Consider the following 15,466-nt stretch of genomic DNA (forward strand, 5'->3'; position numbering starts at 1 on the left):
CAATTTCTGCGTATGACCCTCAAACGTAAGGAAGTTTATTTATTACTTCGTTATACATATCGGGAAAATGATCTGTATCCGTCTGTAAATTTAAACCATTTTGCTGTCGTTTAATGGACAACATTTCAGAGATTAATCTTTTATTATAAAAAACTTCTCTGTCCAATATTTTAACATCGTCCCATCTGAATTCATGATTGAAATTTAACCTGTGTGTTGTAATAACGGACTTGTTCGTTGTGTTTCTATTTATATGTTTCTTATACTCATTAATCCTTGTGCCCAATTTCCTACTTGTCTGTCCAACGTAAGATGCGTCGCAGTCACCACATTCAATTTTGTATACGACATTTGTATTCGAGTTCTTCGGAATGGCATCTTTATGGCCCATAATGATAGAATTTAGTTTATTAAGACTATAATAAGATAAAGTAGTATCAGTGTCTTTAAAGATGTTTTTTAAACTATCTGTTAAGGAAGGTAAAAAAGGCACTGTGAAATATGACGGGGATGTTTTTTCAATGTCAGACTTATTAGCTGTGGATTTCCGTGTCAGGAAAAGGATTCTACGATTAATCGTGTCAAAAATGAACTTTAATGGGTATCCGTTGTAAATAAGGATTCTAATAATGAGGCTAATGTTTTTGCCTCATTATTAGAATCCAAAGTGGAACTTTGGATGCGACAACATGAAGGCTCGGTCAATCAGACCAATAATTGTACCTCTTTTCTGGCATTCAGGATGCTGCGACAGGAAGTTCAAATACCTGTTGGAAAAGGTTGGTTTATGGTACCAATCAAAAAGGAGCCTATTATTCTCTGATATAATGGTGATCTCTAAAAAACTGAGAGATTTGTTAACCTCAACCTCCATTGTGAATTGCAATCGCGGGTTGAGAGAATTGAAAACAGATAAAACATGGTCGATTAGGTTAGTGGGAAAAGCAGTAATTATATCGTCCACAAACCTAAAATAAAAATGTGGTGTAAAGGTTATAATGTTCAGGGCTCTGTTCTCTAAGTCCTGCATTACAATGTCAGCTATGATCGGTGAAAGGGGAGAGCCCATAGGAGTGCCAAAAGATTGTCTAAAAGGTGTTATTAAAAACAAAGAAAGAGGAATCTAGCACAAATCTCACTCCATATAGAAACTCAGATTCAGGTAGATCAGTATGTTCTTTGATAAAGTTCCATCTTCTAGAAACGCCATCCAATGCGAGATCAATCGGGATATTGGTGAATAAAGACACCACATCAAGTGAGATAAGTTTGTGATCCTCTTCTAGTCGCACGTCATTTAACTTATTGACCAATTCAAAACTATTATCTACAAAGCCGCGAGCTAGAGGGAAACTCTTGCTCATAATTTTATGGAGAAATAAAGCTAACTGATAAAGAGGACTGTTAATTGATGAGACAATAAGTCTGAACGGACAATTAGGCTTGTGAATCTTAGGCAAACCGTATGCCCGTGGGAGTGTGCCCTCACTGAATGATAATGAGCGGTATGATTTTAATGTGATATATTCTTTATTTTTCCATTTAGTAAGTGATTCACGTAAACTAGAAATTAATCGATTGATAGGATTTTTATTTACCACAACATAGGTTTCTTCATCTTTTAGTAGCTTTTCAATCTCATAAATATACCTGTCTCTGTCGAGTGCAACAGTGACGTTGCCTTTATCAGCTCGTGTGACGATTAGGTTGGGATTCTCCTTAAGGAAATTTTTTGTGATCGAGTTAAGATGTAGTATCTCCTTATGAGTCTTGGAGAGTGGATAGCGGTAAGAAGGCAAAGAATTAATAATATTAACAAATCTGTTACGGACAACAATGCGTTTATCAGGAGGAAGTTTACTAAGATTATTTTCATGATTAATAATGAAATTGGTAGTTATTCTAGTGGTATTAATTACAGGTAAGCTAAAATTTCCACCCAATTGTAAAAAATTTTTAATGTTATCAGGAATATGAGTTGATGACTTATTTATAAACCATTTATCTTTGATGTCAGAAATATTGTATTTGATGTTAGAAAACGACGAGGGGTCAATGTTAACAATAATTTTGTCGGCATCACAATTAGGTATAATGAAGTAATAAATAAACTTCCTTACGTTTGAGGGTCATACGCAGAAATTGTTATTACTAAACGGCTTATTGTTATCTCAGGCCACTTGTGCCGTTGCCGTCGTTTCGAGATGTTAGCGCTCGATTGTCGATTTATGGTTAAGCAATTTCAACACCAATAATGACCACGTTGACCATGCGATCTTTCTCTCAACATTGTAAGTTATTTTTCTTTACGCCACTTTAATTTTTACATATGTCATCATACTTATTACGGTTATTATCAGTTGACATTATAGTTATTATTTTGATTTATTATTGTTTCTCCCTATAAAGAAATTTATAATTTTAGCTATTTTATCAGTACTTTTGATTCACTCTTAATCCTTTATATAACGATTACATTGCCTGCGTGGTTAATACAGGTTTAAGTAACGGATTTTGCAGACAGCTTGTTAAACGACACTCAAATTTGGGCATACACACCCAAATTGGAGATGGTCTCCGCCAACCTCAAAGAACCGTTTAAACCTGTTATTATTGTATGATGGGCATCCTTAGCGCTTCCATTGGCGTCCTCCCGACAATAAGTATACTTAAAGATGCCACCCTATATACATGTTTGTTTGCGTTATATTTCTGCGAATGTGCTTTATGCTTTCCTTGCTATTTAATTTGCGCTGATGATGACTTGAAAGTAAGTCGAAACGTCCGCACATAACTTTGTAAATAATTATATGTACCACATTTTGTTTGTATATTTTTTTTCTGTTTCTTTCTTCTTTTTTGTATTGTTTGTTAGCTGCGATATAAATATATAATGATACTTGATAATTTTTAATTTTGACATTTCATATTAGTTCTCTCTGTCTTTTCTATCTTTTTAATTATTAATTTACGGAGGACTTAATTACTAATTGTTAAAATAAATTACTTCTGTCGATTATTAAATACTTTGAAATGATATACAGGGTGAGCCATTTTAATTGACGCACGCAATTATTTCGGAAACAAAGCATTTTAGAGAAAAATGTTTCAGACAAAAGTTTTATGGTTTCGAGGGGGCCATAAGATGATATCATTGGTTTGACCTTGAACAGTTATTTGAAGGTCACATGAAGGTCACCTTCAATTTCTTAAATGGAACCTACTATTTGTCATTGCATATTCTTGTAGCTTATCTCGAGAGCTTTCCAAAACACTATAATTAAGTACCTTTTCGTTAAGTACTTTTTGAGTTATGAGGCTTGAAATAATTTCTTAATTTTACATAAACCGTAAAATATCTTGTAAAATATTCATTTTTCGATTATCTTACCTTAATACTTTTACGTACAAAATAATGAGAGGAATCAACTGGTGCAAAGAAAACACATAGTTGTTTTGAAGAAAAAATATATAATTTGCAATTAACAATTCCATATTTTTTCTTAAAAACAACTATGTGTTTTCTTTACACCAATTGATTCCTCTCATTATTTTGTACATAAAAGTATTAAGATAAGATAATCGAAAAATGAATATTTTACAAGATATTTTACGGTTTATGTAAAATTAAGAAATTATTTCAAGCCTCATAACTCAAAAAGTACTTAACGAAAAGGTACTTAATTATAGTGTTTTGGAAAGCTCTCGAGATAAGCTACAAGAATATGCAATGACAAATAGTAGGTTCCATTTAAGAAATTGAAGTTGACCTTCATGTGACCTTCAAATAACTATTCAAGGTCAAACCAATGATACCATCTTATGGCCCCCTCTAAACCATAAAACTTTTGTCTGAAACATTTTTCTCTAAAATGCTTTGTTTCCGAAATAATTGCGTGCGTAAATTAAAATAGCTCACCCTGTATATTGATTAAACATATTTCGAGATATTTCAGTATTAAATATATTATTATTATTAGAAAAGTTTGCATCTTCTGTTTTTTATTATTTAACATGAAGGCTGTATCAGCAATTCTACATATTACAGCAAGAAATGGAAATTTCAAATATATTGTAAAAATTTCAATATTCTTGCAATATCTTTTGTTATATCTTATATGTATATGAGTTTTAATACATCTTATGATTATTTGTAATTAAAATTTATGTCATATATAATATATATGGTATATTACATACATATATACGTTTGCGTTTGTGTGTGTGTGTGTGTGTGTGTGTGTGCGCGTGTGCGTGTGCGTGTGCGTGTGCGTGTGCGTGTGCGTGTGCGTGTGCGTGTGCGTGTGCGAGTGCGTGTGCGTGTGCGTGTGCGTGTGCGTGTGCGTGCGTGCGTGCGTGCGTGCGTGCGTGTGTGTGCGTGTGTGTGTGTGTGTGTGTGTGTGTGTGTGTGTGTGTGTATGGGTGTCCCATTTTAAAAGTTCCACCCTCATAACTTTTCAGGATCAACGTTTGAAGGAAAACGACTCGGATAAAAGTTGTAGGGAACAAAGGGTGCTATTTAATAGTGACCTTGGATTCGACATTAAAGGTCATTTCCAAGGTCATTTTAAGGTCAACTTCCGTTTTTTAAATGGGAAGCCCAATTTTTTATTACTTATTCTTGTAGCTTAGTAGATATGGGCCACTATGGTGCGTCAAAACAAACCCCCACCACTCGGCCCCTGGCGCCGTGGGCGTGGCCAGGTGAAGTGGAGGGAGGCGTTCTGATTGGTGGAAACAATGCCCCACCTCCCGAAGTCTCGATTTTGATTGGCTTGCACCATAGTGGCCCAGAGTTTGATTGGCTTGCACCATAGTGGTCCAGAGTTTGATTGGCTCGCACCATAGTGGCCCAGAGCTGCGATTGGTCGACGCCGGCTGTGTCGCCGTTTTATCAAATTTTTATTTCCCTACCTCCGCGGTACTAGACTCGAAGAAGCAATCCTCCTCCCACTCCAGCCCTGGCCCACCTGTATAGGATTCCGAGTCAAATTCCCGTTACCTAGCTCTTAGTCGCTCTCGCTACGTCTTGGCAGAACGAACCCCCCCCACCTACCGACTTTCGGAGGGTAGCCGGCGGTATACCATATGTCTCGAGGAAACAATCCTTACCTCCCCACTCCGTCTCGGGGCCCGCTATGGAATATCGAAACAAGCCCCCTCCGCTCGAACGGTTCATGACGCACTCGGAAAAAGAGACAAAGCATCTCAGTAGGAGACAATAATTATTATAATTATTATAATTATTATAATTAGACTACATTGCGCTACAGAGGTAAAAAGATGAACATGCGGATGATTGAACGCGAGGCGGGGGTGTTATAAAGGAAGAAGGGAAAAGTTAAAAGTATTAAACTCGAATTAAGATAAAAAATTTTTACATTTATTAATATTTTTCAAAACCAGCCATTTTTTAATAAAATGTTTGCTTATTATTAATATACAGAAATATATACAAAGAAGAATTATATTTATATTGTTATAAATTTTACATTTTTCTTATGCTACTTACAATATTTATAATTCTATTTTTTAAAATAAAATCGGAAAATGCGCGACTTTTATTTAAAAAAGAAAAAGTCACCCAAGAAATAAGAATATTGTTATACCGACACATATCCGTATGGTAGCGAATATCTGCTATTGATAAATCTACGCTTTACTAATACCGGCGCACATATTTTTGTTTCACTTCGCGTAACAATTTCATGAAACGCCGTACGTCGAATCGCATTAAAGCGTAGATTTATCGAAGTTTCGTTATTTTCTTCTTCTTCGTTTTCCTGTGTGTCTTTTTCTCTCGCTAATAGTAGCTTTTTTATAGCATTAAAATTAATTCGTCGCGAGTTCTCGTAATTGAGAGTAATACCCTTAACTTTACAAGTTTCGTGAGTATTACCCTCCGGTGTTCGCACGATGTAGGCGTAAAATTTCGGGCCCCCGGACACGAACGCCTCGATATAGCTACCGCGGCCGTAGCTTTCGAGTTCATCCGTCATGTCGCCTAGAAAATTTCCCGTAGGCGGCATGTATTCGTTCGAATCACCGGTGCTTATAAAAATACACGAATCCGTATCGTAATATAATACACGACGATCTAAACGTTCTAGGTACTCGTACAATTTTAAACGCGCTAGTGCAGTCGTATACGCTGCTGTCACGACGTTTGTTATCGGCGAGGGAACGAGAGCCTCTTGTCGCAGTCGCCACGAAACATACATTACCTCGTCATTCACGGGTAATATGTCGGTTATCTCGTATTCGGCGCTCGTTAGTAATGTCGTGAAACGTTGTTGTGTTTTTACGATTTCGGTAGTCGGCAAATTGGATCGTTGGCCGAATTTTCCCCAGAATGAATTTAAGCATAGTTTCGCAACCGAGCGTAAACCAGGATTCCGCGCGATGTTTCGCTTATCAAGAACGATACCCTCAGTTTTTTCATATTCCCTCAAGTATCGCTCTTTTGCCTCATCGTCGTTTTCCCCGCATTCGCTCGGCCAACCACTGGCTTCCTGTTTAAGCTGTAAAAACGTATTAATATATTCGGCGAACAATCCACCTTGCCGCGACGCGCGATCGTATTGGCTAACTCTATATTGCCAAATTTCGCTTACCGACGTTACGAGATAACCTTTCTCGACGGCCTTGCGTAATTCGCAGGTTACCCAGGTACCCTCGAATTCACGCTCGCTATCATTATGAGTGCACGGTGTCTGAGAAAATGTTTCGCAGCAACTACGACATAACGCGAAGAGTAATTTTCCTCGTACGCGATGCGGAAGTACGGGGTGAAATAAATCACGAGGAGGGAGTACTCTACAGCGTATGAGGCCTTCGAGCGAGTCGAAATTATAATTCGGTGACCTTCCGACTAACGCGCTACATTCATCGCCGACGTAAATTTCCGGATGACCGATCGGAAAAGCGCCCGTCTTCAATACAAACGGGTATAATGAGCATACGTCGACGTAGCGTATTTTCTCCGTACCTGTGACTTCGTATTGAGTTGCGATATTTCCCGTACGCCCACCGAAAAACGCGTCGCGAGGATCGAGCGGTGGTGTTTCTACCATCGGATGGTTCGCGAGAAAATCATACATTACACGATTGTCGCGCATTTCTTGGTCGAAGGCGCACTCCCACTTTTCCGACACTATGTATCCCCGCTGACGAAGGCGCCATGAAACTGCGAGAGTTCGTTCATATCGCGAATTTAATGTATCTCCGCGATCCTCCCCCGACGAAAGCGCTTTATCGCGATTTACAGGGAAACAAGTTGGACATCCGTGCCAAAAGCAACCGTGAAATTGCAACACGTGACGCTGCGTCTTTCCCGCAACAGACGTTTCGAAATAACCATCGACGAGCGTACCCTCGATCGTGCGATATTCCCGCGCACGCCCCGCGTGATTTATACGGCGGTCGAGTTCGCGCTCCATCCATATCAGCCATTGTAAGGCTTTACGCGAATGATTGCTCGCGCATCTGTATCCCCCCGTAGGAATAATGCCTATCGTATCGGCTTGCAAAAAGTTTTTCCGGAAAACCGTCATGCAGGTCGAAGCAATAGTTGTACATTCCTCGAACGGGCATACATTTCCGCGATCTAGGAAAATTTTTCTAAACGCTACGCACGCTCGTCGAAGAATATCAACATCGTTACGACAATAGCGCACTATCTCGCGTTGGAAGTCGAACACGGTATTTTTTTCCCTCATTTCGGTATGCCATGTGAGAAAGCGTTCGCGCTCTTGCGATTTCATGTTATCCGGAGAATAATATTGTACATCGGGTAACGGTCCGACGTACGTTTGATTTTCGATAGTATTAAATAAATGCGGAAAAATGCCCTTATCCTCAGTATCCTTTAGCCCGAAAGCCTTAGGTAATTCGGATAAGCGCATCGGCATATAATTAACGCTATCGATGAATTTTGTATGTCCCGCGGTTAAAAGAATAATTTTTGTGCCGTTTAAAATTACTTTCGGTTCAATATCCCTACAATTTTCCACGATATATTTCAAAATAAATTGCGCGTCGAACGCTTTCGCATTATGCGCTATACAAATTATGTGTTTAAAATATTTTACCGGACGCGTAACGAAATCTACAAACTGTTTAACCGGATCGCGTTGAAATACGAACTCTCGCACTCCGCACCAACGGCACCACACGGGCATGTTATTTTCCTCCACGCATGCTTCACAAATCTGTTGCGCGATGCATAGCGTCGGAATATGTTTTTTTATATTTCCCGTTCCTTCGACCGTCTCGTCCTGCCACGTTTCGAAATCGTAAAATACGAAAGCCACACGTCCCTTTCCGCGTTCATATGCACGTTCGTTCTTTTCCGCGTTATCACATATGTTCCGTGCTTCTTCTTCTCTCGTGCTAGATATATCTACCTCATCCGGTACCATCGCTGATGAAGATGGCCCGGCAGAGGAAATATCGACACGTTGTCGAAGAGGTTGCATATAACACATATGATTGCGCGGTTGTTGTGAACGGCATAATTTGCAATAAGAAACGCCGCATTCGTGTTTTAAATTCGATTTAACGTTACGCCCGCAACTATCGCAAAATCGCACGATGCTACAAACATTAGCGCGTGTTCTACCGTCGTACGATTTCTCGCTACGATGACGCTCGAAACACCTTGCACCGTAAAATAGCCGATTGCACGCGTCGCATTTTATTTCGGCGTAAGTGGAATCGCACGGTGGTGCGGATAAGCATCGCGGGCATTTATTTAAGCACCGGTGACTATTGGGTCTATCGTTTCGGAAGCCTACATTACACGCTACGCAATAATCGCGAGTACCAGCGGCGGCTTTTAAATTTAAAATAGGATTATAATGTCGCGAATCCTCGTAATACATGATATTTAATCGCCGCGAGGACTCGCGTCCGAGAGAAGCGAGTATTTCGGCACCGTCATACATCGGTTTTTCGCCGCGACCGAAAGTATTAAAATTATACACAATAATCGCGATATTGTCGGCGGCGAAATAACGCTGGAAACGTTCGATTTCACGAATTCCACAACCCTCTTCCGGTATTGCGACACCGGCATTTCTCGTTAATTGCAATGCACATTCGCGTTGTAACGAAGAATGCTGATATCTTATTGCGTTCCATTTCTCATGCAGCTCACCCGTACGGATATTACCGCGCTCGCTATAAGTTTGAGCTACTACGAGAGCTCGAGGGAAGCACAGGTTATCGGAATTATTAATTTCGACTATCGAACGTTTCGCGACATCCTCCCGTGTTAACGTGACGCGACCGCGACCCGAAGGCATCGAGACATTATAAACCCGTATGTTAAATTGGTCGGCGATATCGAGACCACCGGCGCTCTGTGCTAACGAACTCACAAGTCTCAAAATGTCCTCGTAACTCAAATCACGCGCCGGACGAAAAGATATACCCGCAGGACCATGCGATAAATTCGGCGAATCAAACGATAATCCTACGTAATCGTCCGGTTCACATGAATTTAACGCATACGCGTGAATTTCGCGAAACGCGTTTTCTAACGAGTGATATATATCGTTGCCTTCAGTCAACGGACGTATCGCGAAACTCGCTTCTCTACCGATTACCCGGAATCTTCTAAATTGTCGCGCATTTTCCGATATTAAATTTACAAAATTAAAATTATTATTTCCGACCTGTTGGTGAAGTTGTTGCTGCTGCTGCTGATGTTGCTGTTGTTGTTGTTGCTGTTGTTGTTGCTGCTGGTACTCATGCTCCTCCTCCTCGTCCTCTTCACCCTCCTCGGTCTCGGATGAAATATTTTCCGAGCGGGGTAACTCGGCTACCTCCCCCTCAGTCTCATCCTCTTCCGCTTCTTCTTCCTCATTGGTGTGGGAGAGCGCAGAATTTTGTTGGCCGTCAACACCACCTCCGTATTGTACTGTTAAAAAAAAACCGTATAAATTATAAATACTATTTTTGTTATTTTTATTATTTTAATATTTTTATACTCGAATGTAATCCGTACTATAAATATTATAATACAACGAAATAATCTCACCTTTTTAGCAATATTTGTTGTTTTTTATTCCGCTACTAATATTCTGGGGAATAGCTAATCCCCCAGCGACGAGTTTCTAAAGAAAAATTAAGAATTTGGATTAAATTCGAGCATAAAAATATATCGAGAAATAAATTATTAAAGTTACCTTCTCTGGAGGGAGCGTATATATTTTCCTCTTCTTCCTCTCTCACAGTCTCTTCTTCTTCTTCTTCTTCTTCTTCCAGCACTATCACTTCTTCCTCTTCCTGCACTTCTTCTTCTTCTTCCCCACTCTCTTCTGGCTCTTCTTCGTTAATCTCCACTCTCTCGCGCTCCTCCATCTCTCGCGGAAATTCTAATAATATTTCAAGATTCGAATATTTAATATTATAGAAACAAAATTTAAAACAGTTCTAAAATTATTTTTATATTTGAATTTTCGTTTTAGCCTATTTTTTACATAATCATCATCTTTACCCGGCGAGAACACTTCGCTATCAGGGCTACTGATTGCATATGTGATGTCGTCAGCGTTCATGCTTTCCTCGTCGTCGTCGTCGTCGTCAAGAACGACAACGGGAATCGCCGGATTTTGCTCGAGTAATCGCGGTCTTCCTGAAATGTAGAATATTTTTTATTAGTATTGATTATTTTTATTACTACCGAACATTCTATCCGAGAAAAATTAGCACTCGTTTTCATTACGTGCAAAACTTACGCGAAGGACCTGCCTCGGGTTCTTCCTCTGCGCGGCGTCTACGTGAAGGTCGCACTATCGCTGTTCTCGCGAGATTATTGTTTCCTGTGATTAATTAGTAATTAAATATTTAACTTTATAATCGCGATTTTTCGTATTTTTTCTTTGAAAGCAAAAATAAATAAAATAAGTAAAATAATTACCCGTCGACTGGATCCTACTGTAGTTTCGAAGTAGGTAGGTTATATGTCCACCTACATCTTCCTCTTCTTCATATTTTTCATCTTCGCTCAAGGCTCTTCGTGCACTAATTATTTCGCCGGCAATATTTAGTAATTTCGCGTCGCCGCCGAAATGCCCCAATTTATATAAAATCGCAAGCAATGTATCGGAGCAGGCACACGCGAAATTCGAAAATACGCTGTAATTATGTTCACTTGTTTCCGTTAATTTGGAAATGTAGCTCGCGGAATTTATCTTTGGAGATAAACTCGCAGCCAACTTTGCACAACTCGATATCAAATTTTTATTACACGCCATTTTTTTCTTAAAGGAATAACACGCGCGTGAAAATCGTACAAGTTTCCTCGGGCAAAGAAAATCTCGAAAATGCTTATATTCGGTTAAGCGTTGTCCATTTTATATATTTTCCTCCCCACTCAAAAAGGAAAATCAAACAAACCTTTATCAGCGCACGGAGAAGTCCATAAAAAATGTAGAAGTTTGAAATTTCTTGTAGTCGTATATACCGTATTGTAATTATATTTTTCACCGTAGCGCGAATAATCTATTTCATTTCTTATTTTGTTTTTCGAGAAAGCAACTGACGCTAAACATTTTGCTAATTACCTTAATTAAGTAATGGTTTACGCATATGATTTCTTAAAAACTAGGCGTAATAAAAAAAAATTTGTAATTATTTTATTTGTCAAAGATTTTTATTTTGCGTCGACCATAGCTATTGCTCGAATATAATAAATTTTTAAAATTATTTGTTTCTTTATAAGAAAAAATACACGTTTAATGCTAATAATAATAATACACGACGTGTTGCTGCGTGTTCGCAGTAAAGGACAGAAGGAGATATCGGGAAATATGTTGAAAACGTAGTAAAAAGTACTCTGTGAATTTTTTTTTTAAGAAAAACTTGTTATGTTATTTATTATATTTTATCGATGTACATTTATTTATTGGTTTTCATAAAATTTTTGTTTTTGTAAAATCGCACGAGAAATTTCATTAAATTTAAGCGAAAGTATCTCTACAAATATAATGCTGAAATATACATCTAAAAATGTTAAATTATTAATTTGAGTTCGAACACTTTGTTCGATTTGTTCATAATTTCCTTTAATTGTGAGTTTTATAATTTCGCAATCTATGTACGATGAGGGAAGTTTTAATTCTATTTCGTTTATTATATAGTTAGCACATGTATTGACAGTAATATCAACGATATTAATTAATTGCGACAAATGCGTATCTATGCATTTTATAATATTTTCCAAGCCGAGGAAAGTAACTTTCTGCATCACGATAGCGGTGTTATAAGTTTTTCGTTTCTTCGACGGAGGTTGTTCTTCCTTCTCGACATTACTCGCGGAATATTCGTTGGTTTCCTTGTATGCCACTAGAATAGCCCTCGAGCCATAAGCGCTGGTAAAGTTGATGGTGATATTGTTAATAATAATCGGATTTATTCCTCCCGTTCTTTTTTGATCGTCGTTCAAATACTGTCTCATATGTTCCATGCAGGATTGAAATTGCTGCCACGTGTCGGAGTCGAGACAAATCCCATCGGCATTATTGCTCGTTAATTTAACAATTGGAACAAAACAGTCTTCCTTCGTCGATTGCAATCCCACTTGTATCTTCTTAGTGAAGGATGAATTAAGTCCGTATGTTGTTGATAGCAACAAATGTCGGTTTCTTCCACCGTTGCCGATTTTATTGTCTCCATTTTCCGGCTCCTTAATATCGCAAACATGCGAGGATTTCACAAAACTGGCTATTTCGGTCGTTCCAGCCATTACTATTAACCACTCGAAACAAACTCGAAAAATGTACTGTGCAAAAAATAATCACAACAACAACGTTAGCGTATTTGCGTAGAATTTTTCTTCTTCGCTCGAGACTTAACTTCTGTTAACGACGAAATTCGAATGAATACACGGTTTGTCCTCGCGCTTATATTACTGCTTCTCCCACCTAAAAAAAAATCTAAGCAAAAAGAGTGGGGGGAAATAATATGGGCAGAAGTGAGCATAAATGCGTATTCAAACAAAATATTTTACAATAATCAAAGAAAAATACCGAGAAACTTCTATAAACGTTTCTAGAAACTTCTAAAAATTTTCTCTAAGCTATATCTCGAGTGATTCACCACGGGAAAAATATTTAGGGGATGTTTTATTAAGGAAGATTCGAATGATAAATTTATAGATATTACGGGCGGGGGTATATCTGAATGTTTAATTTAAAAAAATGTGAAATCTTATCAGATTTCTTAGTCGATACGATATATATGCTGTTTCAGCATGAGAAAAAAATAGGTTGAGGATTTAGGATGAGGGTTTCGCTAGGGTAGATTCAAGGTGAGAAAGATTTTCCATATCTTCCTAAATTATTTGGAAACAGAATTGTTTTCTTAATCACTATTGCAAATATAGCGGGGTTATTTTAAAATGAAAACCATTGACGGTTATCTTAAGATGAGATTATTTTATTGAATGTCTCTAGTTTTTTAACGTGTGTTTAAGGTTTTAAGAATCTCTAGATATTATTATTATATCACGGGGGGATAGTGTTTGTCTGAGTCAGCTATCGGTTGATTCATAAAATACGAGTATGTACAGGTATTTTGTAATTTAGGCGATACATCGATTTAAAATATATTTTCCAGAATTTAAGCATTTTATTTTTACTATAAGCGTATATGGAGAATCAATTATAAGCTCATTAGCGTTGGTGCTCGCGAAAGTCGCCGATGCGAGCTTACCCTCGCGCGAATACGCTTACTCGCGGTCGCGCGTCGTGTATCATCTAATCAGCGGTGCTTTCCGCTCGCACGCGTAACAGAGAACGCTAGCGCGAGCACGTGGCCGGCGCGGATGGGGCCCCACGCGAATAAGCTTATTTTCTTCTTACATTCCTGTATAATATTCGAGGAGCATGCGCATTTTTTTCTTTCTTAGATTATTGTTGTTAAATATCGTCGTTTACTTTTTTATTTATGAGATTGTTCCTAAACGCGAAATCGATTATTTTGTGTAATGGACGTGCGCTGGAAACATCCTTGGACGTCGATCGTCTGCGGTCCTACGGGATGCGGGAAAACAATTTTCGTGAAAACATTTCTTCGACATTTATCCCGCATGTCCGATGTCCGATTCGAGAGAATTTTATTTTATTACGCCGAGTGACAAGATGCGTATCAGTGCTTACATTGCGACACGGGAGAGAGAGAAGAAGAGAAAAGCGAGAGCAAATATAGCGATAATGCTTTAATAAAATCGAGGAAAAATATAATCGAATTTCGCGAAGGGTTACCGCGTCCGGAGGATTATTCTAACGATGCGCTTTCTCCGAAATTGGTGATAATCGACGATCTTATGAGGGAATCGTCTTCGTGCGACGCTATCGTGGATCTATTTACGAAAGGAAGTCATCATAAGAATCTCAGCGTTATACTCATTTCGCAAAATCTTTTCCATCAGGGACGTGGACAGCGCGACATATCTCTCAACGCGAATTATATAGTAGTTTTCAAAAATCCGCGCGATCGTGCGCAAATTCGTCATTTAGCGCGTCAGGTATATCCCGACGATCCAAAATTTATGGAAGAAGCGTACTACGACGCTACCTCGAAGCCGCATGGATATTTATTGCTCGATTTGAAACAATCGACTCCAGACGAATACCGATTTCGCACGTGTATCTTTCCGGAGGATACTCTACATTACGTCTACATACCACGTAAATCTGTCATTAGAGCCGGAAGCGTATAAAAGAAAGGTATTCGCAGCCGCGAGTTGTAGTTGTGCGATTACGACGCAATGGTGAAAAAAGCAGACACTAACAAAACATCATCGACAGCGACAGCGAGGAATTTACCGAATAGCGCAATAAAGACTGCAAAACGTTGCATCGGAGAGAAGAACCTGTGTTTCTTAAAAACTCTATGCTATTTGAAAAAAAATCAAAGAGCGGCGTTCTTACGCGATGCCGACAATAAATTTGTAAAGTGTATTCAGGAGTGTATTTTCAATACGCTCGAAGGTAACGTACCACTCGAATCTAGCGAAAAAAAGCGCTTGTCCAAGCATAAAACGACTTTACGGCGCATCGCGGCAAAGCGGGGTAATTTGAAGACTAAAAGAAAACTATTGGTACAACGCGGAGGATTTTTACCCTATATTATCGGCCCTATACTCGGAGCTTTATTATCACGAATTATCGGCGAGTGAAAAGAAATACAATTCTTTATATTCTTTGTGAGGAAAAATAATAATATTTGGAAAAGTATTAAAAATGGAAAAGGCTAAAAAAATGGTTTTAATTTCTACGGAAAATCTCGAAAAAATGCAACGAATGCAGCAGCAGCAGCAGCAAAATCAACAGTCGGAAAATGTTAATAATACGGAAAATGATAATAATAAATCTGTACGGACACCGGGAACCCCTTTATCGCGACTCGATGCGGAGATGTGTCGTATTCTCAATCTCTCGACTCCCGCCGACGTGGG

At 38.7% G+C, this 15,466-nt stretch overlaps 2 protein-coding genes and 1 long non-coding RNA gene across 3 annotated transcripts in view; 1 reads left to right on the forward strand and 2 right to left on the reverse strand.

Moving 5' to 3' along the window:
• The window catches only part of LOC145974576 (aminopeptidase N-like), a 31,834-nt gene that overhangs the window by 3,535 nt on the left and 12,833 nt on the right, over nucleotides 1-15,466 (reverse strand). The gene's annotated exons all lie outside the window — the stretch shown is intronic.
• Nucleotides 2,062-2,874, forward strand: LOC145974053 (uncharacterized). The gene is made up of 3 exons (XR_014439615.1): nucleotides 2,062-2,089; nucleotides 2,176-2,291; nucleotides 2,499-2,874. It is a non-coding gene; the product is annotated as an uncharacterized LOC145974053 (long non-coding RNA).
• On the reverse strand, nucleotides 5,604-11,714 carry LOC145974955 (uncharacterized). Its single transcript, XM_083105094.1, has 4 exons — nucleotides 10,743-11,714; nucleotides 10,502-10,639; nucleotides 10,191-10,379; nucleotides 5,604-9,922 (listed from the first exon to the last, which is right to left on the reverse strand). The coding sequence occupies exons 2-4, from the start codon at nucleotides 10,560-10,562 to the stop codon at nucleotides 5,604-5,606; spliced, it is 4,569 nt and encodes a 1,522-aa protein (XP_082961220.1). The 5' UTR covers nucleotides 10,563-10,639; nucleotides 10,743-11,714.

Source organism: Camponotus vicinus, unplaced genomic scaffold (genome assembly GCF_025532165.1).
Source record: "Camponotus vicinus isolate PSW18456_S1 unplaced genomic scaffold, iyCamVici1.0 SCAF_7, whole genome shotgun sequence".
In the NCBI taxonomy this organism is placed as follows: domain Eukaryota; kingdom Metazoa; phylum Arthropoda; class Insecta; order Hymenoptera; family Formicidae; genus Camponotus; species Camponotus vicinus.